At 33.1% G+C, this 26,874-nt stretch overlaps 1 protein-coding gene across 1 annotated transcript in view; it reads right to left on the bottom strand.

Annotated features, from left to right (window-relative positions):
• Positions 1–26,279, bottom strand: part of FBN1 (fibrillin 1) — a 244,697-nt gene extending 218,418 nt beyond the window's left edge. The window contains 4 exon segments of the mRNA XM_053717459.1: positions 4,229–4,327; positions 6,625–6,707; positions 25,574–25,824; positions 26,002–26,279. Of these exon segments, the coding sequence (XP_053573434.1) occupies positions 4,229–4,327; positions 6,625–6,707; positions 25,574–25,755 (364 nt within the window). The 5' untranslated portion in view covers positions 25,756–25,824; positions 26,002–26,279.
• Between the last annotated feature and the right edge of the window lie 595 nt (positions 26,280–26,874).

Below are 26,874 nucleotides of genomic sequence, written 5' to 3'. Positions count from 1 at the left end.
ATATATATATATATATATATATATATATATATATAGTATATATATATATATATATATATATATATATATATATACATAATATATATTTATAGATACATAGAACATATTCTGCTATGTGCAGAACATTGGAATGTGAAATATTTACAGTAAATACACAGTATAACACTTTATTAAATAGGAATATTGCATAGATATGCTTTTACATGTTTTCATCTGCTTAACTGCAAAGAACTCCAATGTACTTATATATGTCTATAAATGTGTAAATATATACACATATAAATACATATGTACACATATATAGACATATATATATATATACATGTATCTCTATGTTAAAGCCCTTTTCCTGCCTGAGACCGCATATCATTTAGTCCCTATAACTTTTGTGTGCAATATTTTTTTTATATAATTTTTATTAGATGGTGTTATTATGAGTTTAAGTGTACTTTGTAATGTATGTTTGATGTGTTTTGTGCAACTTTTTTGTTTCACAAAACAATAAACCAGAGCTCTGAGGATGCAGTAATCATTATAGCGTAAATTGCGCCCAAGCGATCGCGTTAACTTTCAAGACTTAATACCAGTGGTAAACCAGACGAGTGCAAACGTTAGCACTACACTTGTAATCTGGCCCTTGGTAAGTTAGCTCATACAGATCCGCTATGCTTGATGGGACCTAAAAAAGGTAGACATGCGCTTTGAAATGCCCATTGAGTTTGATTATCATCTCATTTGTTGTGCCCAATTACGAGCAAATATAAAAGAGCTGTGTAGAATTTTGGAGGGTCATGGGTCTGAAGAATGCAGTATGCACTCCAGCTTCTCTGGGGGGCAGTAAAAGCTAGCAAATTAAAAAATATATATAATAAATAGCAATTTTCCTATCTGCATATACAGCACGGTGGATACAAATCAATGATTTAAAAAAAAAAAGATTTTCTATTTTTTTATTTAAATCAGATTTTTAAATAAAATGCTTTTTGAGGAAAAAAATCTATCTAAAGATAGTTTTCTATTTAAGATACATTTTAATCCAATGGTTACTCATTCTGAAATAAGGATTGATTTTTAATTTGTGTCTGCAGTTGAGTTGAGAAAAGACCATAATCTCATTGTTCCTCTGCAAATCAATATCCATAGAATCAACCCCTTTAAAGGGACACTAAATTAAAAATTAAACTTTCATGATTCAGATAGAACGTGTAATTAAAAATAAATCCAATTTATTAAGCCTGTGCATTCATTTTGTTGCGAATGCAAATTTGTAATAAAAATATGGATATTTGTTTTGTTTTACTAAAACTAATATCCGAATGAGTGCACTAACTAACTTAAAGAATAACAAATATAATTTATTAGTATATTCGTTATTCTTTAAATTAGCTGTATACTTACCTATAGCACGCTGGGGAGCAGACAGGGGGGGGGCGCTAATCCAACTTTCTTCACAGAGTCCAGGGCTGCACTAATAGGAGAATAAGGTCCTCTGTGAAGAAGAGTCGGATTAGCATGTCCGCCACCTGCGCTAAAGGAGATGGTCCTTTAGCGCAGCCTCTCGGATCTGCCACACTAATATTTACACAACATCTCACCCTAGCAGAGGGACTAACTTTGTCTGTGAAGGTGCCAGTTAGCGTTAATTCTATATGTGGGTTCTAAAGGTATCATAATTACATTTTTAAAACTTTTTTCACATTTTTAATTTTTTTTGTCTTTTTGTAGTCATAAAACCTATTTTTAAAACTGTCCAAGGGCAAGTCCCAACAGTACTGCATATGGAAATTAGCATATTCTTTTCTTAAAGGGACATGCCATCCACATTTTTTCTTTTATGATTTAGAAAGAGAATGCAATTTTAAACATCTTTCTAATTTACTTATATTATCTAATTTGTTTTATTCTCTTGATATTCTTTGATGAAAAGCATATCTAGATATGCTCACTAGCTGCTGATTGGTTGCTGCACATAGAATCCTTGTGTGATTGGCTCACCATGTGCATTGCTTTTTATTCAACTAAGGATATTTAAAAAATGAAGCAAAATAAATAATGGAAGTAAATTGTAATGTTTAAATTTATATTCTCTATCTGAATAATGAAAGAAAGATTTTGGGTTTAGTGGCCCTTTAAGGTTGGCAGGTCTATGTTCAAAATAAACCTATTCATTGCCCAACGAAATCTAGGATTATGAGCTGCATAGGAAATTATATCATACAGCACGAAGGAAAGGAGCTCAACAATTATACTGATTCATGCCAAATTTTAATTCCCAATAGAAAAGCACATTAAATACTGGTCTTAGTAAAAAGTAAGACATGAAGATTAACTGAAAAAAATCTACCAGAGTTATAAAATGCCATATATTTCACCCACATATTCCTATTCATTATTATCACCAGACACTCTATAGCTTATTTCTAATTAGAAGGGTATTTAAAATAAAAGGATTGTATTTAACTCTTTGATGCAATATTCCCTTTGAATTGATGCATTAATCTTACTGCTGTACAGTACATATATCAATAAATTGTAGATTACAAACATCAGGTAAAGAGATAATTGTACATTCTTGGAACTCTTTTAAGGGATACTAAACGCAAAAGATTTTTCTTTAATGGTTCAGGTAGAGCACGCAATTTTAAGCAATTTCTAATTTACTCCTATAATCATTTTTTCTTCATTCTCTTGCTATCTTTATTTGAAAAGCCAGAATGTAATGCTTAGGAGCCAGGTCAATTTTTGGTTCAGGACCTGGGGAGCGCTTGCTGATTGGTGGCTAATCACGGCTGGAAGTAAACTTAACACAGGTTAGCGCGCATATTACAAGTTCACTAAATTTGTCTCCCCAAAGACTTTAATGAAGTACACTGCTGAAAAAAAAACTAAAACTTATCGCTCACGCACAAACCCAACATCGGGTTAGTCCAAGTGCGCTCAACCCGACGTGAGTAATTTACATTTTAAATTCCAAATTTCTTCACATTGAAGAAAATGTTCTTTTTTATTTTAAAACCTGATGAGCGCAAAGCTAGATTGCACTTAGTGGTACATGTTTACTTTCAACATGTAAAACGCACGCAATTAAGCTCGGTTACAATATTGCAATATCGAGCCTGTGCTAACGTTTGCATGCCACTTGTAATCGAGAACTTACCGTACTAAAACAGGAGCTTTAGGAAGTTTGGATTTTTAAATCTGAAAAGCTGGAAACACTTGTATGTAGAAAAAGAAAATGTTTAAGATATTTTTATGGGAATCCAGAAGCCTTTGACAATAGACTTATATTCACATGTCTGTTTTAGTAGCTAGTACAAGATATAAAGTAGCTATCATTCTTAATGACTGAAAATGTCATTACAGGTGCCATCTCAGTTGTTTTCTCTTTTTTTATGTTTGCATTTTCCTTTAAATGTCTAATGTCAACTTATTTGGTTTGGGATCAAGCCTTTTGCGCTAATTGCAATGTGTTTGGCATGTTCATTATTTCAGTAACGAGCAGCCTCTCAATATATTTTGTTGGCAAACTTCTAAAGCAGCCATTAGGGGACACATGATTTGCTCTGTGATCAAAAAAGAAAAAAACGGTCTCTCTGTATTTTCTGAAGTAGAGTAGAGCAGTAGCAAAGGGCTCTGAAGGTTTGCAAATAGACAAAGATGCTAGAAGTATTTAACAAATTTATAAGAATATGCACAACTAAAATAACATTCTATGGACACACATTTTGTATTACAGAAAATCTAGCAAACCAGCCAACCATTTTGTATCATAGCGACGCATCTATTCAGACCAAGCAAACACCCAGTGGAATCTTTACTAGTGGTCAATTGATGAATAATAAATATTTTTCTAGAATGCTACAACTCATTAGAAACCAGAGGCTATGATTGCTATGGACTTAGGAACACAATTAGACATGAATTTGTTCTACCATTCAACAAGTTAGTGATGACAGAGAAGGTGAAACAGATTGTTTATTACCTGCAAGCAGAAAAGGCTTCAGGACCTTCAGTTAAAAGATAAAGCTTCCTCCTGGGAAATTCTACATATTTACTTTCTTGTGTTTTTGCAATCTCTTAAACCATTTTCTAACATACTTTTATATTTAGGATCCACACCCATATAAACATTACTGCTGAACATGTATTCCTGTTAAAATGCTAAAGAAGATAGACTAATTGTTTTAATAACTCATATTTCATTACACATTTTGAACTTCAGACTCACCTGATTTAGACCCACAAGAAGGAGCTAACTGACCAGTAGGACAAGTGCACATGTTTGGTCGTGAGCAGAAGCCATCTCCACAGGAATTTCGACAAATTGCTATATTAAAAATAGAAAAAATAATTAGCTGAAAGAAAAAAACAAAAAAAAATCAGAAATTATGCACACGCCCATATATATTTTAGTATAATTGTTTCTATGATACTGTAGCTTTTGCTACCCATCCATATTTTCTGCACTAAAATGACCCAGTGAGCCTTTATATGCATGTCATTATCCTGAATAACTTGTTGCAGTGGTGGTATTCAGTTTTAAAAAGCTGACTGGAAGGCAGATGACTGGAGTGCCTACACTGGGGCCAAAGACTGGAGTAATGCCTGCACTGGGGTCTAGGAGAGGACAAGGTCTGGAGTACACTGACCGAGGATATTAAGCACAAGACAAAAGCAAAGTCCAGATTCAAGCCAGGGGTCAGAAAACCAGGAAGCAGTCCGATCTTCCCACAAACACAAAGATTATCCAGAAGAATGGTCAGAAGACTTGCCAGGTTCAAGAGCCAGAAATTCAACAACTGAGCAGGATGCTGAATGCAGGTCAGAGGCACAAACAAAGGGTGAAACCACAATGTCAGGGCATGCAGGAGACTATCAAGCAGCCTTTTATAGTGATTCAGATTAGGTAAGTGTTCACTCAAGGTCAATTTAATGTGTGTCGAGTTTGCGGGTCTGGGTATAAAAATTCATGGAGTTGGTCACTATCTGGTGCTATTATTAATGTGCACAAATCATATTCCTACATATATTGTTATATAAAAAAAATACAGATTGATTAAAATTCCCTTCACTAGAATGCTATCAGGTAGTTCATAGTATTGATGGATGTTATCAGATAACCTTGCTTTTTGGAATCTGCCCCTTAGAAAACCATGATTTATAAAGTGTAAATTATACAGATTTATTCAGTTGAATAAAACCACACGCTATGCATTTTGGTTGTCAGTATTGTCTGACTGCTATAAGGCAAGTCTGTGCAGCTATTTCATATTAATTCATATTAAACACAGTACTAAACTGTCTCAATGGGTATGGCACACTTCAAACCAACTTGTTTAATGGGTATTCCAGTGCAGCTTCTTCCCCCAACCACAACTCATTAAAATGTATTTCTTTATAAACCAATAGCAACAATACACTAAAGTGCCCAATGAGATTAGTGCAAGGTGCATGCACCACACTTTTATTGTTATTCACTGTGTGCCAATTTAATAATAAAAACGTATTTAAGTTATGAACTATGCATCAAATGTGTATTTAAACCTAAGATTCCAAGTAAAACATGTAATATTTATTGACTTTCCTTCTGTTTTATTTACCATTACTATACTGAGCTTGACTCTGTATTGAGTCTATGATGACTTAAAGGGGCACTAAAGTCAAAATTAAAGTTTCATAATTCCGAAGAAGCATGCAATTAAAAAAAACAACAACTTTCCAATACACTTCCGTTATCAAAATGTACAGAAACTTTTTAATTGCACACTTTCTAAGGCTATAAAGTACACAGTATATGGCTGATGGCTGTCACATGATACAGGGGGAGGGAACATTAGATTAACTATGAAATTTGCAAGAAGATATTCTATTGCTCATTTCAAATTCAAAGAAAGTGCTGCTGCATTGTATTTTTATTTTGCACTTGTCATTTATTAATATTCTACTGTAATTAGTGGTCCTTTAAAATAATGGAATTCTTGTTATAACAAACAAATAATTATGCTTGACTAGTCAGATATTTAAGGGTTTATACAAAATATAATTAAAATCTAGAAATGAATACAAAGCCTTGTTCATAATGAGGTAAGAAAAATAACAAATAAAAAATAATAATAATACAATATGTCATAACACAAGACTGAGAAATTGTTATAAAAATATTGCTTTACTGTCTAGTGTAGTTCTGCTTAAAGGGACACTGAACCCATTTTTTTTCTTTCATGATTCAGATACAGCATGACATTTTAACCAACTTTCTAATTTATTCCTATTATCAATTTTTCTTCGTTCTCTTGCTATCTTTATTTTAAAAGCAGGAATGTAAATCTTAGCAGTCAGCCTATTTTAGGTTCGGCACCATGGATAGTGCTTGCTTATTGGAGGCTTACATTTACCCACCAATAAGCAAGCATAACCCAGGTTCTCAACCAAAAATGGTCCGGCTCCAATGCATCACATTCCTGCTTTTTAAATAAAGAGAGCAAGAGAACGAAGAAAATGTGATAATAGGAGTAAATTAGAATGTTTCTTAAAATTGCATGCTCTATCTGAAAAATGAAAGAAAAAATTGAGGTTTAGTGTCCCTTTAAGGTAAGAATTCAAATTAATGAAAAATTAACTTACGGACAATGCACTGGTTCCCTCCAGGTAAGGTTTTCCATCCAGGACAACAGTAGACATTATAACGAGATCCGCACACATTGGGCCTTGAAAACAAAATCAGAACATTACACCCTTCTGTTTAAGTGGTATTAAAGTTTTAAGTAAAGAAACAGATGTTCACTTTTAAATCACTGGAAAAAGACTTGTATTAAACCTGGTATCATTACTCATACCAGACAAAAACATGAATAAAATACACTTTAAAATATAAGGCTGCTTAGTAATATGTAACTCACACATTATTTGGTTGCTGAAATAAAAGAGGAATGGACAATAAGGTTCAAATTTAGCTTACAAATACTGATGAGGTTCACCATGGCCTGAATTATGTGCAGCTCAGCAATATTTTTTAATAGCTCCAGGACTTTCTTACTGAATTTTAATTTAATGGCCTTGATTCTGCCAAGGTGTAACAAGTTATAATAAAAAGAAAACACAGACAAGTGGAACCTTTAACTAATTATATATTTTAGCTTATTAAACAATTTGGCAGTTGTATTAAAAATTCTATCTATCACCTACATATTCAGTAGAAGACATTAAACATGTTTGTGTTGCATCTAAAAGGGGATATTATAAAATGTACTTTATTTGTATTATTTTCATTATTTATTTATTTTTGGAAAACAAACATTCCTGTACGGAAAAAAAAAAATGGTTTTGTTTATGTTTGTGGGGAGTGTCACTATCCACCAATAAGGAAGTGGGAATCCTCCTTTTTTAATGCTAATTCTGAATAATACATTGTTATTATTATTATTGTTATTATAAACAAAAACAATAGATTATTCTCTAGGAAGATGCTCCACAACACATTCACTTATTCAGGAATACAAATAGTTAAAGGGACATTTCAGCAAAATTGGAATCCACATGAATGCATTTCAGTTGTGAATAGAAGCATTTTTGTAATATACAAGTATTAGCAAAACGGCTTCTAATAAAATCTATAGCAGTTTCAAAAGTGAATTTAAGTATGCACCATGCACCAGCATTTTAAACACAGCATTTGCTCTGAGAACCTAAGGTGCTTGTACCATCTGGTAATGAGTCAATTTGTTAATTGCTGACATGACACAAACCCCCACTTGCATTCTGAGCAGCTGCAGCATTTAAAATACTGGTGTACTGAGAATATCTAGCCATGCTTCCCATGCATGTGCAAAGAAAAATGTTAACACTAAAACAGTATTAACCTTTACTGGAATATTTTTTACCAATACATGTATATTTGCAAATACGTTTGTATTCAAGATGTAATTTATCTATGTGCATTTCAATTTTGACCAGAATGTCCCTTTAATAGCACATTTCTGAATGTGTTGATGAGATCGCACAAATCACAGATCCACTGTACTCTCTAGTATATGGAAAAAGACACAGATTACCAAAACATTGGTTTTATAAGTCTATTGATTTTATTTGATCAAGATCTACAAGTTATCTGTTGTTAGTGGCATGTGTTTAATGTAATCTAGAGTCTTTCAGAGGTGACTCATGTTTGGATTCCTGAAGCTGCCACACATCAAAATGAAGATGTGAATTCACTAAAATGTTCTAGTTTCTAGTCATACAATACTAATGCAAGTTCAATGACATTGCTGTATATCAGCTGATTCCTATGCTACCTAATTTTACTTTAATGCTACCATTACATTATTATTAATCACTTCATTAATCCTTGCTAAATATTTCTAACAATTATCTAATTATTTACAATAGATGACTGAAAAAATTAGATTTAAAATATTAGAAGGTATGAGTCTATGTAAGCTCAATGACTTATTAGTTATATAACCTTGCAAATCCTGGTTAAAGAATAATAAAAAAAAAACATTAAAGAAAAAAATATATTCTTGGTTAGAATAAGTATTAATTAAAAATTATTAGACATTGTTGAATGTAAGATCCACTCTTTATATGTCTCATTGAAATAACAGGAACATCTTCACTTATTGGCTTAAAGTCAATGATCACTTACATGATTTATTTAATCTTTTAGTATAAGGGTCATATTTACTAGACATTACTTGAGACAACACTGATACATTCCAATAAACTGTAGAGAATTGTCCATTAGGGGTCTTTTGACATTAAAATGTGTTTAATTCAGTATTGTCCTAGATGATATTAAATCTGGTGATAGATTTATTCAAACAACCGATACATCAAAGATTATCTTTCTTCAGACTTGATTATTTTTCTTTTGTCAAATTATTATTACAATCTGCAGAACACTTAGGAATACACTATGTTTATGTAGAATAATTCAATTAAATATGAGTACTTAACTTGTTAAGGATCTATTGCATTAATTAAATAGCTATTTTCTCCATTTAGAGAATATCCAGCTGTTGAATAGGATGTCAGAGCATAAATGATAACATATCCAATTTTAATATTGAACAAAAGAATACATCTTGAATAGCAAATGGGCCAAATAAGAGTTCTAAAAAAATAGAGAGGAACCTCTATATAATATATGGATTTGAATAATACTTCATGGTGCAGGTTATTTAAGGACAAATCAACAAGATGAGCTCTGAAAACTGTGTATGTCAAACACTGTAAAAAAGTATCTTCAAATGTAGGACAAGTCATCTGTGAATCATTAGGTTTTGGACAGATGGATTATGAAAAAAAGATTTTAAGGCCTTCTTCCTTAAAAACTCAATAAAATATTCTGTTATTAAAATAGGAAACAAGCAAACCATGCAATATGCTTCTCTTCCCTTACACAAGAAAGGGAACCTAAAAACAATTTACAGAGACAAAATACAAAAAAATGTACGTATCAAAATACTCATTATCAGTGTCAGTACTACAATGTCACTAAATTCTTTAAAGCCTATATTTTATATTATAGGGGTTATTCAACATTTTAATTAGGAGATGTATTTGATTGGAAGCTGTGCTGTGTACTATTTATAAACTGGTGCAAAACCATTCAGCTATCCTACAGTTTCTCAGTTACTGCGAAGCCTAAATGTTTCATTTTCTGTCACAGTCTTAATGAGGGCCTCCTCCAGCTACATATATCACTCTACTTCCTGCTTAAAGGGACCATAAACACATTTTTTAAATACAAGATTTGTTGTCATAAATAAAAAGACAAAAGCCCTCAGCATGTGCCTTTCACATAGACAAACTTTCCTGTAGTATATAAATCTGATCCTGACTAAACTGTGCAGTCCAGTCCAGAAATACCAGGCAATCCCTCTCCGAACGAGAGAAACAGCAAAACCCCAGACTTACATTTCGGCCTAATGTGGGCCTTGTTGTGAGGGGCAGCCATATCCCTATAGCCACACTAAGCAACAGGTCCACATCTGGTTTCCTCCATCACACTTAGGGAGACCTAGGCTGAAACGTATGTCTGGGGGTTTTGCCGTTTCTCTCGTTCAGAGAGGAATTGCCTGGTATGTTGGGACTTGACTGCACTGTTTAGTCAGGATCAGACTGATATACTACAGGAAAGTTCTTCTCTGTGAAAGGCACATGTTGATCAAAAAGAGTCTGCTCCTAGGGTGGTAACTAGCCATAGAACAAGCAATTATGCTATTGTTCGTTCCCAGGTTGAGCGCTTCTCTCTTTTTATTTTTTGTCAGTCTTGCGATCCATTAAAATACAAGGTGATTTTTCTTTTTTTTAATGTGTTGACATTATGTTTGCAGCAATCTTCACCCAGCCCTTGACTTATTTGGATGATCCAGTCTGGATTTGTTACTAGAGTTAACATAAAAAGCTGCTTGTTCTAAATAAAAATAGGCATAGATACTCCTCTGGATCTTAAGGGATCAGATTCAGGGTCATTCCTCCTCTTCTCTTCTTTCCACTCTGCACTATTATAAGAAGCTGGTGTGTAGGTTTTACTCCAACTATAGTTCTGATCATGTTTAAGACACTCATTTATGGCAATTACACGAGTCTTTGATTTTAAATAAGGGGTTACAAATGTAGCTCTATAAAACATGGATATAAATTGAGGCTAAAAAGGCTAAGTCTAAAGGGTAAATCATTATTCCTTTATCCTTAGTGGCTTTTGATTGTTTTACTGAGGAATATTCTAAACGAGGCCAGAAGTTTTATTATTCTACCCAATTTAAACAACATTATACATTTCCTCTACCTGTTTTGTAAGATTGGGAACAAGTTTCTTCAGTGAAATAAACTATTTACAGATAGTCTAAGTGCACCATTAGTCTTGCCAAGATTTTTTCCTCATTATGAGATCCTACAGACAGGCAACCTGAATCTGCTTTAAAAATATTTTCAGTTGTTTAGTTCTATTTATAGATCAGCTATTTATTGTGCTAGTGCTGCTAGGATTGGTAGTTAGTGGCTTCATTCAGTAAATTATTTATTTATTTACAACTTCAAGTCTTGGCAAAACTTTTTCATAGAGTATGATGCTGATTTTCTTTGTGACAAGCTTACAGATATAAGATTGTTAAATCATGTATCTACACACACAAAAAAATCCCCATATGAATTTAAATGTTGGAGTCAATCATAATCCTTTAAAAAAGTATCTAATGATTTTTCTACATTTTTCATTAGCGTCTACATTAGATACATTATTTGCCGAAATAATTGTATAACTCACTGTGTTAAACCCAATTGTTTGTAACTTTAGGTCTGCAGCCCTAGTTATTTTAGCAATAAGGCCTTATAGTTGAATATCTTTATGTTTATTCATTCTTCCAAGCATATTCTTTGGACATTCCCTCTCTAATCTGATTTCTGGAAGACACATTCAAGATTCTCAGAATTCAAAAGTTCTTCAAGGGAAGGGATTTTTGCCTGTGGAATTTTTTTTCTGGAAATAACCAATCCCAAGATATAATGCTAGAAATAGGGATCAAACAAAATTTGCAAAAAAAATAGATGTTCAGGCTGTGCTCTGTTTTTTTCTTGTAATTCAGAAGATCAAATATGAAAGACTGAAAAATATTTTCATGGCTCTAGTGTGGCAAAATAAATGTTGTTTCTCAGATGTAAACAATCTAGAATTTCCAGTCATTTGTAACTACAGGGAGTGCAGAATTATTAAGCAAGTTGTATTTTTGAGGATTAATTTTATTATTGAACAACAACCATGTTCTCAATGAACCCAAAAAACTCATTAATATCAAAGCTGAATAGTTTTGGAAGTAGTTTTTAGTTTGTTTTTAGTTATAGCTATTTTAGGGGGATATCTGTGTGTGCAGGTGACTATTACTGTGCATAATTATTAGGCAACTTAACAAAAAACAAATATACCCATTTCAATTATTTATTTTTACCAGTGAAACCAATATAACATCTCAACATTCACAAATATACATTTCTGACATTCAAAAACAAAACAAAAACAAATCAGTGACCAATATAGCCACCTTTCTTTGCAAGGACACTCAAAAGCCTGCCATCCATGGATTCTGTCAGTGTTTTGATCTGTTCACCATCAACATTGCGTGCAGCAGCAACCACAGCCTCCCAGACACTGTTCAGAGAGGTGTACTGTTTTCCCTCCTTGTAAATCTCACATTTGATGATGGACCACAGGTTCTCAATGGGGTTCAGATCAGGTGAACAAGGAGGCCATGTCATTAGATTTTCTTCTTTTATACCCTTTCTTGCCAGCCACGCTGTGGAGTACTTGGACGCGTGTGATGGAGCATTGTCCTGCATGAAAATCATGTTTTTCTTGAAGGATGCAGACTTCTTCCTGTACCACTGCTTGAAGAAGGTGTCTTCCAGAAACTGGCAGTAGGACTGGGAGTTGAGCTTGACTCCATCCTCAACCCGAAAAGGCCCCACAAGCTCATCTTTGATGATACCAGCCCAAACCAGTACTCCACCTCCACCTTGCTGGCGTCTGAGTCGGACTGGAGCTCTCTGCCCTTTACCAATCCAGCCACGGGCCCATCCATCTGGCCCATCAAGACTCACTCTCATTTCATCAGTCCATAAAACCTTAGAAAAATCAGTCTTGAGATATTTCTTGGCCCAGTCTTGACGTTTCAGCTTGTGTGTCTTGTTCAGTGGTGGTCGTCTTTCAGCCTTTCTTACCTTGGCCATGTCTCTGAGTATTGCACACCTTGTGCTTTTGGCACTCCAGTGATGTTGCAGCTATGAAATATGGCCAAACTGGTGGCAAGTGGAATCTTGGCAGCTGCACGCTTGACTTTTCTCAGTTCATGGGCAGTTATTTTGCGCCTTGGTTTTTCCACACGCTTCTTGCGACCCTGTTGACTATTTTGAATGAAACGCTTGATTGTTCGATGATCACGCTTCAGAAGCTTTGCAATTTTAAGAGTGCTGCATCCCTCTGCAAGATATCTCACTATTTTTTACTTTTCTGAGCCTGTCAAGTCCTTCTTTTGACCCATTTTGCCAAAGGAAAGGAAGTTGCCTAATAATTATGCACACCTGATATAGGGTGTTGATGTCATTAGACCACACCCCTTCTCATTACAGAGATGCACATCACCTAATATGCTTAATTGGTAGTAGGCTTTTGAGCCTATACAGCTTGGAGTAAGACAACATGCATAAAGAGGATGATGTGGTCAAAATACTCATTTGCCTAATAATTCTGCACTCCCTGTATGTCCATTTCTCTATTAAGATTTGTTACTGAATTCTTAATTTTTAAAAATGGGGATTTTGTCTGACAGAGATGTTAATACTTCTTTGTAGTGGCCAGTAACCAAGCTATAGCTAAGGTTTATCACTATATTTGCTCTATCTTAGAGTTTTTTCAAGTTTTTGTTCATAATGGATTGTGTGTTGCAAATATGTTGAAAGTTCAGGGGGGGGGGGTTAATAGAAGATTGTTTTCCTCCATCAAGATAGTAATGTGTTCTTTTAGGCATTGGAAACTAATTCTGCTATTATCAGAAAACAAATTGTTCCTTGGGATGTAAGTTGGGTTCTTCTGATTTTACCACATGATCCTTTTGCATCTAAGCATATGTTGGTTTTTAAGATTCTAGACTTCTAACATCATTTTGCTGATGGTTTTGTCTACAAGTAGATTTGTATCAGAGTTTAGAGCACTGCTTTTCTCTATCCATTATTTAACTTTTCATAAACATTACACAGTGTTTAAGACTTGTTTGTCTTTTCTTACTAAATTGGTTACTTTTTGCTACATAGGGAGAATATCACTCAATTATTTTTCCGAAGCCACTAAGGGTATTCTGAATATTGAATACATTTTGTGATGTATAATATATTCTGTTTCCAGATTAGGTTAGCTAGCTAGATTGGCACCGCAGTTCTTTTTCTATGAGTCAAGGGAGACATGTCCATTTAAGATTGTGGGCCTGATATTCAAACGATCTCTGCTCAGGCAAGATGAGCTAAGACTTCATGTCAGTATGGAAAGGTCATTAAAGAGACATAATACTCATATGCTAAATCACTTGAAACTGATGCAGTATAACTGTAAAGTGCTGACAGGAAAATATCACCTGAGCACCTCTATGTAAAAAAGGAAGATATTTTACCTCACAATTTCCTCAGCTCAAAACTTATACTCAGCTGCTGCCCAGCTGCAGGTAAAAAAAATAAAAAATAAAGAAATGAACAGCAGCCAATCAACATCAGCAGTGCTAAGGTCATGAACTCTTTTACCGTGATCTCCTGAGATTTCACTTAACTCTCATGAGATTTCATTATAAACTTCCTTACACTGAATAGGGAAATAACATGAGAGTGCACGAGGCTCATCCCTTCGGCTGTCCCGGGACAGACATACCGATATGCTGCTTAAAAATCCTTTACAATGGGATATGGCTACTGAGGAACTCTTGAGGTAAAATATCTTCCTTTTTTACATAGAGATGTTCAGGTGATACTTTCTAGTCAGCTTTTTACAGCTATACTGCATCACTTTCAAGTGTTTAAACATTTGGTTATTATGGCCCTAAAAATTTGAATTTGAAAAATATTTATCTCACTATGCAGGTTCTTGATGTGGAGGGATGCCTAACTTACATTATAAGATCTAAAAATAAAAACCCAAAGATTTTGCATGATTTCTCTCCATGCAGGTAAGCTTTCAAATATTAGGCCCAAAGCCACATTCAACCAGAGCAATGGCTTCCCAATAGCTTTAGTATAAAGATGTCTCAGTTAAGCAATTCAAGATATACAGTTCCTTTTGCTCCACTACATCCTTCACTCAGAAAGCTTTTGCATAGGCACTGCTATTTATAGTATATGGAAGAAAAAGCCCCTTTTAAGACATTTAAATTGCAGTTAGTCTAACTCACTCAATTTTAGTATCAGTGTCTGAATTTCAGTATTATTTTGAATAATTAATACTCTGCAGTATTTTCTCTCTTCTGCATTGAATGTTTATTTTTCAGCAATGCTTATTGAGGGTGTCAGTATGTAACACAAATATAAATACTGGGTTTATTCTTTCTTTTCTCTCTCGGTTGTAGATAAAACAATTCTCAGCGCATTCATTTTTTTTATCTTGAGAGTGTTTAGTGTCAGATTTAGTTTAATATTTGTTGTTTTGTTTTTCCTTGTTTATTATAGTGGCCAGTCCTACTTTATTTCATTATACAGTTTAATTATAACTCTTGTGGTGTCGCAAGCATATACAAATCATGGACTGGTACACATAACAAGCTTTTAAAAATGGGTTACAATTGCTGCAATGCAAAAATGTTTCGAACCACTGCACAGTATATTCATAAGAAATTAAGGAAAGAAAAAGCTAAGAAGCAATAGTACTGAAGTGAGCAGATAAATAGCTGATCTCACTAAAATCATTGCTGCTAAACATCTCACAACATCCCATAACTGATTCAGCGTAACACTTAATAAGCTTCATAGACTAATCTTTCAAAATAATTAAGGATTCAGTCTTGTTAAATGTGTAATTGAGAACCCTTAATTATGTAACTTAGAACTTACTTTATTGTAACCAATAAGTATGTCAATTTTCAACATCTGAAACCCAGTTCACTTGTGTAATTCACTACGTTCAGTATTCAGTTCAGTACATTTTATAAATATAATCATTTGCCCAAAACATCTAAGTGTATTGGGAATCGGGATTTATAAAGGAGTGAAAAATGTATTTAAGACACATATTGTCACAGATACATTTCACCTTACATATTCATGTATTCTTGAAGTAACCTAGAAAATTAAGTTCACATTTTACAACAGTACAGCCATAGTGCCAATCCACATAGCTTTGCGTGTACACTGGGGGTTTCAAATACTTATAACTTCTAGCATTCACTCAATCTGAGAATGTGTGTTATGCTGAATCAGTTATGGGATGTTATGAGAAGATTACCAGAGATGATTATCGTGAGAGCAGCTATATATCTGCTCACTTCAGCACTATTCCTTCTTAGCTTTTTCTTTAAGCTGTTTACCTTAAAGGGACATTAAACACTTTGAGATGGTAATATAAAATGATAAATGTTATATATAAAACAACTCTGCAATATACTTTCATTATTTATTTTGTCCTCTTTGCCTGTAATTCCATTCTGAAATTGTGAGCTTTTCAGTTCCTGTTAGAAATGGAAGTGCAGAACATTGTTAAATCCAGCACAACCATTGGCTGCACACTCTGGTGACCTGTTTATAACGGTCCCTAATTGGCCACAGCAGAGAAGGTAACACAAGTTACAACATGGCAGCTCCCAGTGTTTTATAGACACTAAAATTTTACACTTATTTTGTCACTTTTTAAACCACTAATGAAACTTAAAAAAATACATCTACATGTTGCTCATGAACTAATCTTTTCATTGAATGCATCATTCTATCTAGCATGTATTTAGTGTTTAATGTCCCTTTAAACTGCTAATCAATTTACCCATATGCACAGTACCAATTTTCAATAGTGGATCAATATAACTTTTACTTTCAATTTTATTTGGCTTAATTTTGTCTGTGATCAGAGCTAGGTAATTAGTCATAGTTAATGTGATCTAAGACAGGTAATTACATTTTGTATTATGCAGTTCAGTTGACATATCTAGACTAGATCGTAGACTTGTCTAGGTTAGATCACACCTGACATACTGAATGTACAGACAGATGTTTAAAAGCGAAAAGTCAACATAGGGCCAGTTTTCGAGTGGAGTGGTAATTATCACTCACACTCACGCGCTAACTCTGCTAGAAGATCTCAAGTGGCGCTAGCTGTTATAGTGCTGTTATGTGTTGAGCTTGAGCGCAACACGTAACTTTCAACTTGTAATATGAACAGTGTTTAGCATGTCCCCAATATCCATCAAAAGTATAAAAAACTGGTTATTCAGTTTTACCATGGACTTGTAATACCAGATTGTGCGCTAATAATATATGTAGCCACCAATCAGCAAGCGCTACCCAGGGTGCTGAACCAAAAATGGTCCAGCTCCTTATTTTGCATTCCTGCTTTTTCAAATAAAGATACCAAAAGAACGAAGAAAATGTGATAATATGAATAAATTAAAAGTTGCTTAAAATTGCATGCTCTATCTGAATCATGAAAGAAAAAATGTGGGTTTCCGATACCTTTAAATTCGATTGTGCTCAAGCAAACGCATTTACTTTCAACTCATAATACATGAATTACTTCCGATGCATGCAAAGAGCCATAATATACCTCAACAGTTACCGCACCACTCGTAGCCCTATAAGTATCAAATAAGTAAACAAGATCTTAAGCCATCTGATAAGTGAAAATAGAGCGTATTATAGAGCTAGTTATGGATTGAAATGTGAAAACAATTTATTAGACCATGTTAATCTAACTAATTAAATGATATACAGAACTGGTGGCAAAACATTTTCATTATTCTCACCATATGTTTATAGCGCTGCGGAATCTGTTGGTGCTCTACAAATAACTGATGATAATAATAATAATGTGTTATCTGGAAATACTCCTGTGCTTAAGATACACCTGACTTTGAGTGGAAGTGAGTACATATAGCCTGTTAATTTGTATTAAACCTGGAAGCTTAGGGGCACACTGCAATTAACATTGCACAAGCAGTTCTAGTGAACTGGCTTATTACGGACTGCAATTAATTCTAAAATAATTTATCAGTAAGTGTTTAACTTGGTTATCTGAAAAAAATGAGCAACTAGCCTTTTCATTTGATTTAAATAATATTTGAAACAGTGACATAACTTGTATTTTCTCCAAAACAAAGACACAACAGAACTATTTATACACATGCTGATTAATTTATCATATGATATTTCTTGACCTTTTATTTGGTTGGTAGATGAATAAAAACAAGCTAGGTAATGATTCATGCATTATTTTTTACTTATTTACAAGAATATGTGTTTTTCAATAGGTGTGTGTGAGTGTGTGTGTGTATGCATTTGAATGGTTGTGTATGTGTGTGTGAGTGTGTGTGTGTGTATGCATTTGAATGGTTGTGTATGTGTGTGTGTATGCATTTGAATGGTTGTGTATGTGTGTGTGTGTGTGTGTGTATGCATTTGAATGGTTGTGTATGTGTGTGTGTATGCATTTGAATGGTTGTGTGTGTGTGTGAGTGTGTATGTGTATGCATTTAAATTGGTGTGTATGTGTATGTTAGTGTGTATGTGTATGCATTTAAATTGGTGTGTATGTGAGTGTGTATGTGTATGCATTTAAATTGGTGTGTATGTGTTTGTGTGAGTGTGTATGTGTATGCATTTAAATTGGTGTGTATGTGTGTGTGTATGTGAGTGTGTATGTGTATGCATTTAAATTGGTGTGTATGTGTGTGTGTGAGTGTGTATGTGTATGCATTTAAATTGGTGTGTATGTGCGTTTGTGCGCATGTAGGGCCAGATTACGAGTGGAGCTCGATATTGAGCTTATGCAAGTGCGATATTTGTGCTCAGTATTACCATTGCAAGTAAATGTAAGCTGGTATTAAGAGTACAGCGCAATGCAAACGTGACCTCGCGTTCGCATTGCTGCAAGCCAAGCGCTCTCACACTCGAGAGTACGCTTCCATAGGCTCCAATGAAAGCCTCGTTTTCATGCCGGCAGCCACTGCAAACAATTGAGCGCAGTACAGGGGGCTACAATAAATAAATATATATGTATGTGCTTATATACATATTTATTTATGTGTTTATATATGTATACAGTATACACATAAATATATATGTATAAAAGCATATACTGTGAGTCACTTTAGGTGTGTTGTTTTGTTTTTTTTTTCAAACACCCCACATCCCCTCACTTTAACCCCTTAACTGTTTAGTGCAGTTTTGTTTTTTTTAAATGCTCATATTTATAATCTATTTAAAAGAACTGTCCTCTTTATTTCGGGGGCAATTGGGGCAACTTTTTATATTTAACCAGAGGTCTGACTTGTTGTGTATGTGTGAGTGTGCGTACATTTGAGTGGCTGTGTGTATGTATACAATTTAGTGGGTGGTTATTTGTGTGTGTATGTATTTGAGTTGATGTGTATGTGTGCGTGTGCATTTGAGGGTGTGTTGTGTGTGTATGTGTGTGTATGTATTTGGGTGGGTGTGTTTGTTTGTATGTGTGTGACTGTGTGTATGTATTTGAATTGGTGTGTATGTATGTGTGTGTGCGTTACAAAATATGTACAACAAATATGACTATTTTTAAATCTCCCTGAAACAATATCAATTCATTATCTGACCTGTACGAATACATTTTTTATTAAAATGTTGTTTTCTTCTTCTTCCAAAAAGAAACAATTGTGTCCTAAAATATAGTGGAATAAGAATGCCAACCATTACTTCAGTAGAAATAGTAATGATTACATTGACGGATACAATATCTGACTTACCTAGGTTCAGTTAATCTTTACAACTCAGGCTTAGTACTAATTCTGATGTGTTACCATTATAATTGTTGTCACCTTACTAGTTTTGCATAAAGGTACAGTATACTGTCAAATTGTTTATCCCTTACTGTGTTTCCAATTATTTTTTTTACCAACTGTATAGTATAAAATGTATGGAAATTTGCTTTTGAGATTTATTTGTGTATATGAAATAGTTGATTTTGTGTTTTGAAGCCACAACTTTATAAATTGGTTGAGCTTGTAGGTATAATCAGATCTCATTATGTTATCATATTGTGTACATATACATGCTTCTTTATCTTATATTTGTAAATAAACCAAAGACCAATACTTTGAGAGAACAGTGGAAAATTAACATTGTATTACATTATCTCTTCTGTACCCCACTGGGAGTGTAATTTCTTCTGCTGGCCTATCTATAGCTTGGACATAAGGCCAGAACCTTTCAGAATAGGTGGGGATACCACAAGCTAAATCAACTATTTGAAATGCCAATATAAGGGTAAAGGAAATACTTATAAACAATTTAATATACTCCAGCAGGTAAAGTGGATCATTGGGAACAAATTAAATGGGAGAATTTGTTTGAGTAAACTGTCCCTTTAAGTTATAGAAACAGCTTCAAACTCCTATAGGGTCTACAAGTTTAATGGCTAATTCCTGCATAAACTGGTTGTGTGATCACTGCTTTTTGTTTATTCACAGCAAATAACTATATTGAAGAAACATTTCACAGGACTTTTTGAGGTAAATGTTTATTTAAAGGAACATTCTGCTCCAAATAGTTCTATTATGTATATAAAATAGCAGTAAATACTAATGTGTTTGGCATGAACAAGATAATGTAAAAGTAGTTGAACTGTAAGCAAATTAGCAGGTGTGCCCAAAACATTAATGCTCAGTGGCTAATCAGGGCGGTCCCACAGCTTTATGGGAAGAGAAGGTCAAATCTTAAAAAACCTGAAAGCAAAATCAGGTTAATTTATCACAACTCCTCATTCTTTCAATCTTTATTATTATTATTTTTCAAAAAAACAAAAGACTTGTAGTAAATTTATTATATGAGAGCAAAAAATATAATATAAATACTTTGTATAAATGTAGAAAATAAACCTTTTCAGATATTGATATTATGTTTATATTTTTCATCAATTTATTATTATTTTTTATTTTTATAGCTCCAATATTATTCTATGTGAATTTTTTTTTTGTTGCCAAATGAAATGACCCCTGTTTCTAAGGAAATATATTATGATTAACCTCTGCCCAGTCTACTCCCTCTGACAGTTTCAGTTCACAGTAAATATCCTCATTTTGAGGTGGTGGTTTGAGAAATAATTTAATATGTTTTCTATATCATCAAATATAAATCTAATAATTTATTGTCTTGATATAACCTTTATTGTCCTGATTTTTTATATTTCCTTTTTTTAAAAAAAATCTAGTTGCTTCCCTATATATTGCTGACCACTAAAATCTAGGTGCAATTATATTTACACATATTTATACAGCCAAGCATTACTATAGCGGCTATTATCATTGCATATTTTTTATGTCTATCTAAGAATTATATGGGGGAATTATAGCAGTACAATGAAGATGATATTTCATTGAAAATATGACATCTTCGTCTTTACTTGTCATTTATAAAACAAATACATTTCTTTAACACATCTATAATACAGTAACTAATATCACCGTGCTAAATACAACTATTTTTTCAAGCTTCTAAAGACTTGCTTCTCTCCATCTATACAGCTCCAACTACAGGCCTATTATTGAAGACGAAACGCGTCGACTACTGTCATTGACTATCTGCTTGATTGATTCCTGATTGTTATTACACATATGCTCCAAACCTAAGGCAATCTGGTACCACTGATTCCACATACTGTATCTCGAAGACTATATTGTAGGATCTATATGGGACCCTTACTTGGATTTTACAATAATTGTGGACTATATAATTAAATATTTTTCCATATATTTGCACTTGGAATATAGCACTATTTACATTTTTTAATCAAATTTTTTTCTGTGGACTGGACCATTTTATCTTGCCAAATTGTATATATATATATGTGCATATATTTGTTTTATTGTACTATGTTTTGATGCATCTTTTGTACTTGACAATAAATTTATGTTAGTATATCTATACAATGTATATTACTGTTACCTATCTTGTTCACATTTAAACCTCACATAGGCACTCTCCCTCGTTTTGTCGCAAAATGATGTATTAAACTCATATATTCTTTTACTAATATGTTGACGTTTGTCCTCTTTTTAAGAAACAGTAATACAATTAAACTGAAACCTTACCTTGTATCACTTTTTTCTTAAATTTTTCTCTTTACCCTTCCAGACAGAATTATTCCATTAAATCCTGAAGTACAGTCTGTAAACTACATAATTCAAGGATTTCTTAACTGGAAAAATATATGTGTTACATTAGACTGCCCAACTTGATTGTGCAAATATATGAAACAGCATAGCGACAATGTCTTTATTAAATGCTGTCCATGTATAGCTACAGAAAATATACTGTAGAGCAATATTTTATAACAACTATTTGTGTTTTGACCTTTTGTTTAAGAAATGATTATTATTGCTATTATTATTATACTACGACTACTAATAATGATAATATGTTTCTCAAGGCCAGTTCAAGCAGTTGCATTGACAAGATTTAGTGCCTTTATAGAATCTATGTATTTTTTTATCTGCTGTTCAAATCATTAAGTACCTCACAGACAATTAGAAAAATAATAAAAACCTAATCTGCAATACAGACGCAATTTTTAATAAGCTTGTAACAAAATACAATGTATATTGCTATAATGTGCAACAAAAAACAGAAATGAAAAATATTAATAGAGAATTACATAAACCATATTAAATAAGATATAGAAAACATATTTTTATTTATAAAACCTATTAATATCAATATGTATAGTTATTTGTGTATCTCACTATATATTTGTTTTCTTAAAATCCTACACCTTCACTAATACATTATAAATAATAAATACATTATTAGCTGCCAATACCTATTACAATTAGCAGAAATACCCAGATATGCAACCACATAGTGCTAATTCCTTCTCCAGAACTTCTTTATTAAACGATTAAATAATAGCCTGCTGACATCAATACCTGTTTATATATATATATATATATATATATATATATATATATATATATATATATATATATATAGCAGCCCTGCAAAGTGGTCTAAGGTTATTATACTCTGATCAAAAATGATATATACACATGATATATGTATGAGAGTAAAAGGGGTGCAAAAATGGGACAATCATTCCCTTTGTGTGAAATACAAAGCATAATTTACTAGCAGTATTCATTTCTTTCATGCATGTGATGCAGCTATTTTTCAGTTTAATTAATTATTTGGCTCTACATGTGCCCCTTTAAATGGACCATAATGCACCATTACTTGTAGATGCAGAATTAAATAGTACAGGCATATTTGCATGTAATTAAATGTTTATTTGCTTATATTAAAATTGCAGCATGCTAATAAAGCTAAACTGAGAGCTTGCCAAATAATTGAAACTACTACTATAAAATACTTCAATATGCGGTAGCACAGTTATATTGTCATTTATGGAAATAACTGTTACATGCTACTAGTTTTTTACTGTGTCTAATATCTTTACAAAGTGAAACACAAAATCACACGTCTAAAGTCTTTAAATTTATTAACTGTAGCGGAGTGGATTTGATAGTAACTTTAACAGATTTGATATTTTCTTTCCCCAAAAGAGCCTCACTGCAAAAAGTCATTCCAAGTTTGCATTTTATGAACTTCAGTTTAAAGTGACGCAACACATGTAAGAAAACCTCAACCCTTATGACTGCTAAATATCTGAGAGTACGTCAGTCCTGCTCCTTACAAATATGTTTGGACATATTTCCACTTCTTAAAATAATTCATGGTGAGTTTATTATCTGTTAGCAAAAATTTGTACATAGCTGACATATTTGGCAATAGCCCACTTTATGCTAACAACTATATCCTGTCATTTAGACAAAGATTCCAGAATGTCTGTCCTCATACTTTGAATGAGTTTGAAATAGAACATAATGGTCTCCCTTAGGATTCTTCACTGAATATTTCCATTATTGCTTTAATATATGATCTTTATCATGCTACAGTCTAAGGAGTTTATTCTGGGAAAATAGATATTACATTTGCGTTCTTGGATGATAGATACTGTTTGTCTAAATCACTATGTCAAATTAAAATTGGTTTAAATTGCAATTAGTACAAAAGTAAAAAAATGAGGGTGAGCTAAAAGGACATCACATGCAACACTATTTAAGTCAATAGGGTGTGGCAGGCAGCAATGCCCCTTACCTAACTGAACCTGACACATGCAAAATGAAGTCATTTGATATTGACCGCTGTATAATACTTATACACATAGCTAAATAAATATGCATGCATTTTATCTATCTATCTATCATATATTGGCCTACCTACTTATCTTTTTAGCTGTTTGTTGGTCTAAAACGTATTATCTACCTGTATGTCTATCTACTTATCTATCAATCTGTCTATCTATCTATCTATCTATCTATCTATCTATCTATCTATCTATCTATCTATCTATCCATCCATCTATCTCTATCAATCTGTCTGTCGATCTATCATCTATCCATCTATCTATCTATCTATCTATCTATCTATCCATCTATCTATCCATCTATCTATCCATCAATTTATCTATTTATCTATCTATCTATCTATCCATCTATCTATCCATCTATCTATCCATCAATTTATCTATCTATCTATCTATCTATCTATATATCTATCTATCATCTGTCTATCCATTTATCATGATATTAAAAATAAAACATTTATGAATATTATCTTCTTTTGCATGCTCCACTTTTCACTGAATAAATCTTACAGTCTAAATAATTTCTTCAAATGACATAGCTGTTAGAATCACTGTATAAACTGTGTCAAACAGAATATATGCTGCATGTTTGATGTACTTAGTTCAGTGGGAGTTATTTTTTTTTTTAGTGTTTGTATAACACAGAAATGACCTCAAATGTGAAAAGCCCCCAAATAAAGAGGCTGTCAGTCTTCTTATATAACAGACATATAAACATTTTTTTTTTTTAAATTAACTTAATTAATTTAGTAGCTTAAGAAAGACCTGGTACTGGTAGGCAATATTTATAGGCAGAAATCTGCCTCTGTATTTACTAAACTATATATCAGGATATTGAGCATAATGGTTTTTGTTCTTCTCAAAATATGCATTTTATAAAGATGCATAAAACAGTTATGTTAGTAGCATCCAATCAATATTCTAATCATACCGGCATCTGTGTCTTAAGCTAATGTAGTTACCAGAACACACCCACCATCATTTCAAATGTGAAGCTGTATGGTTAGCATATATTTTAAGTTATATAAACTGTGAAATATATTTTGTTATATGATCTGTAATTGATATATTTGGTATAGTAATGATTCATAGATGAAAAACTAGATGACTCCATGTAATCAGTTTTAGTTTTTTCTAATACAGCTACACTGAACAGACTAAAGTGTATGTGTGTGTGTGTGTATATATATATATATATTTCTAAAACCAAAAAAGAACAACAAAGAAACAAAGACAATTGTATATATTAATAGAAGCCAAGTCCACATATGAACAGTTGTTTAAATGAACCAGTTATTCAGATTTATAATTATTGCAGTAAGTAGTGATACCTTTTATGTGACTGGTAATGATAGCATTTTTCTTTTCTCTATAGCTCTGAAGCAATATTGATTAATGTATTACTTCAGACCCGAAAAAGAGAAAGTATATTGAAAAGTGTGTGTTTTAAAATGCATAAAAAGGTATTAATACTTACTGCAGTAATATGGAATGTGTATCACAGTAATAACAGTACACTATTACCCCTACTAATATGTAACAGTAATAAAAAGAAGCAGACAAATGAAAACATTAACTGCATCTGACATAAATAGATTCAAATGCAAAAAGCTAAAAGGTAAAATGGCTTATAGTGCAAGTATTATAAGTAAGAGATCTATTTACCCTTTAAGCACATCATGTCCTACACCTACACCACCACCACCACCTCCTCTTCTCTTGGCTCTGCTGGCCCTGGGTTCCTTCACACTATCAACTGGAGCATCTTTATCAGCAACTTGACTTGCACCAAAGGACACGAATGCTGTAAATCCCACAGCCAAACCCAGCAGACTCCTCAACCACATCCTGCCGCTGCTCACAAGCTCTCCTGATCCACTTTAATACCTCTGGGTCAGGTCTGAAGGCTCCAAGTCCTGTCCAGAAAAAATAAATAAAATGTCTTCTCAAATTAAACTGCAGATGTAAGACTACAAATAAAAAACAACTTTTTCCTGCAATTCTGAAAAAAAATATTAATCTTAAAAAATTCTATATATTTAAAAAAAAATATATATATATCATTACGTAGTATGAAAAGTGCAGTATCCTACCCCAAAAAAAGTGAAGTTTCTAAGCAGTCTGGGAAGAATAAGAAGTAACTCCAAGTTGTCTCAGCATGCACTAAACTCAGTACATGCCATGGTCATTTTGCTGTAAGGACAGATGCTATTTAGAATTTATAGAACAAAGTGGCCGTCAGGGACAATAAGTAAAATCCAAAGCTGAGTGGACCAGTGAACCCGCCCAGAAACATCGTGTAGACTCAGGCAGGAGCTGCGACTGCTCCTTCTAAGCCTGTGTGGTTCAGCCCTTCTTGGCTGCTGCAGCATGTGAGGCTGGGCAGGAGATCTGTGTATGTGTGTGAGTGTGTACACTATGTATAAGGCTCTACCTAGTACAGTTTACAGGGTAAAATAACTCATTGCTTGAAGGATAAAAGGGAAACCACTCATTTCATATAACTATGTGTGTGTGTACTTGATTTAATAAAGCATTATGTATTTTACAATCTACTGATATATGAAGAAATACATCAGAACTTATATATGTGTACCAGTGAATTATCTCAGAAACATTTAATAATGAACAAACTATATATTATATGTTTATTGTCTCTCTAGTAATTTTTACTGACCTATAGTTGAAAAATGAAGCTGAGTCTGTATTTTAATAATCAGAATGCTGCGCTATATAATGTTGATGAATATCTAAATGCTAACAATGAGTAGGTTGCACTGTATATTGATGAGTATCTATATGCTGATAATGTGCATGCTGTACTGTATAATGATGCATAGTATCTCACAGTACAATTTAATAACAATGAGTATCTATATGCTGATAATGTGCATGCTGTACTGTATAATGATGCATAGTATCTCACAGTACAATTTAATAACAATGAGTATCTATATGCTGATAAT

The sequence above is a fragment of the Bombina bombina genome, chromosome 6, assembly GCF_027579735.1.
Source record: "Bombina bombina isolate aBomBom1 chromosome 6, aBomBom1.pri, whole genome shotgun sequence".
Classification (NCBI taxonomy): domain Eukaryota; kingdom Metazoa; phylum Chordata; class Amphibia; order Anura; family Bombinatoridae; genus Bombina; species Bombina bombina.
This window is presented reverse-complemented; position numbering and strand designations above follow the sequence as displayed.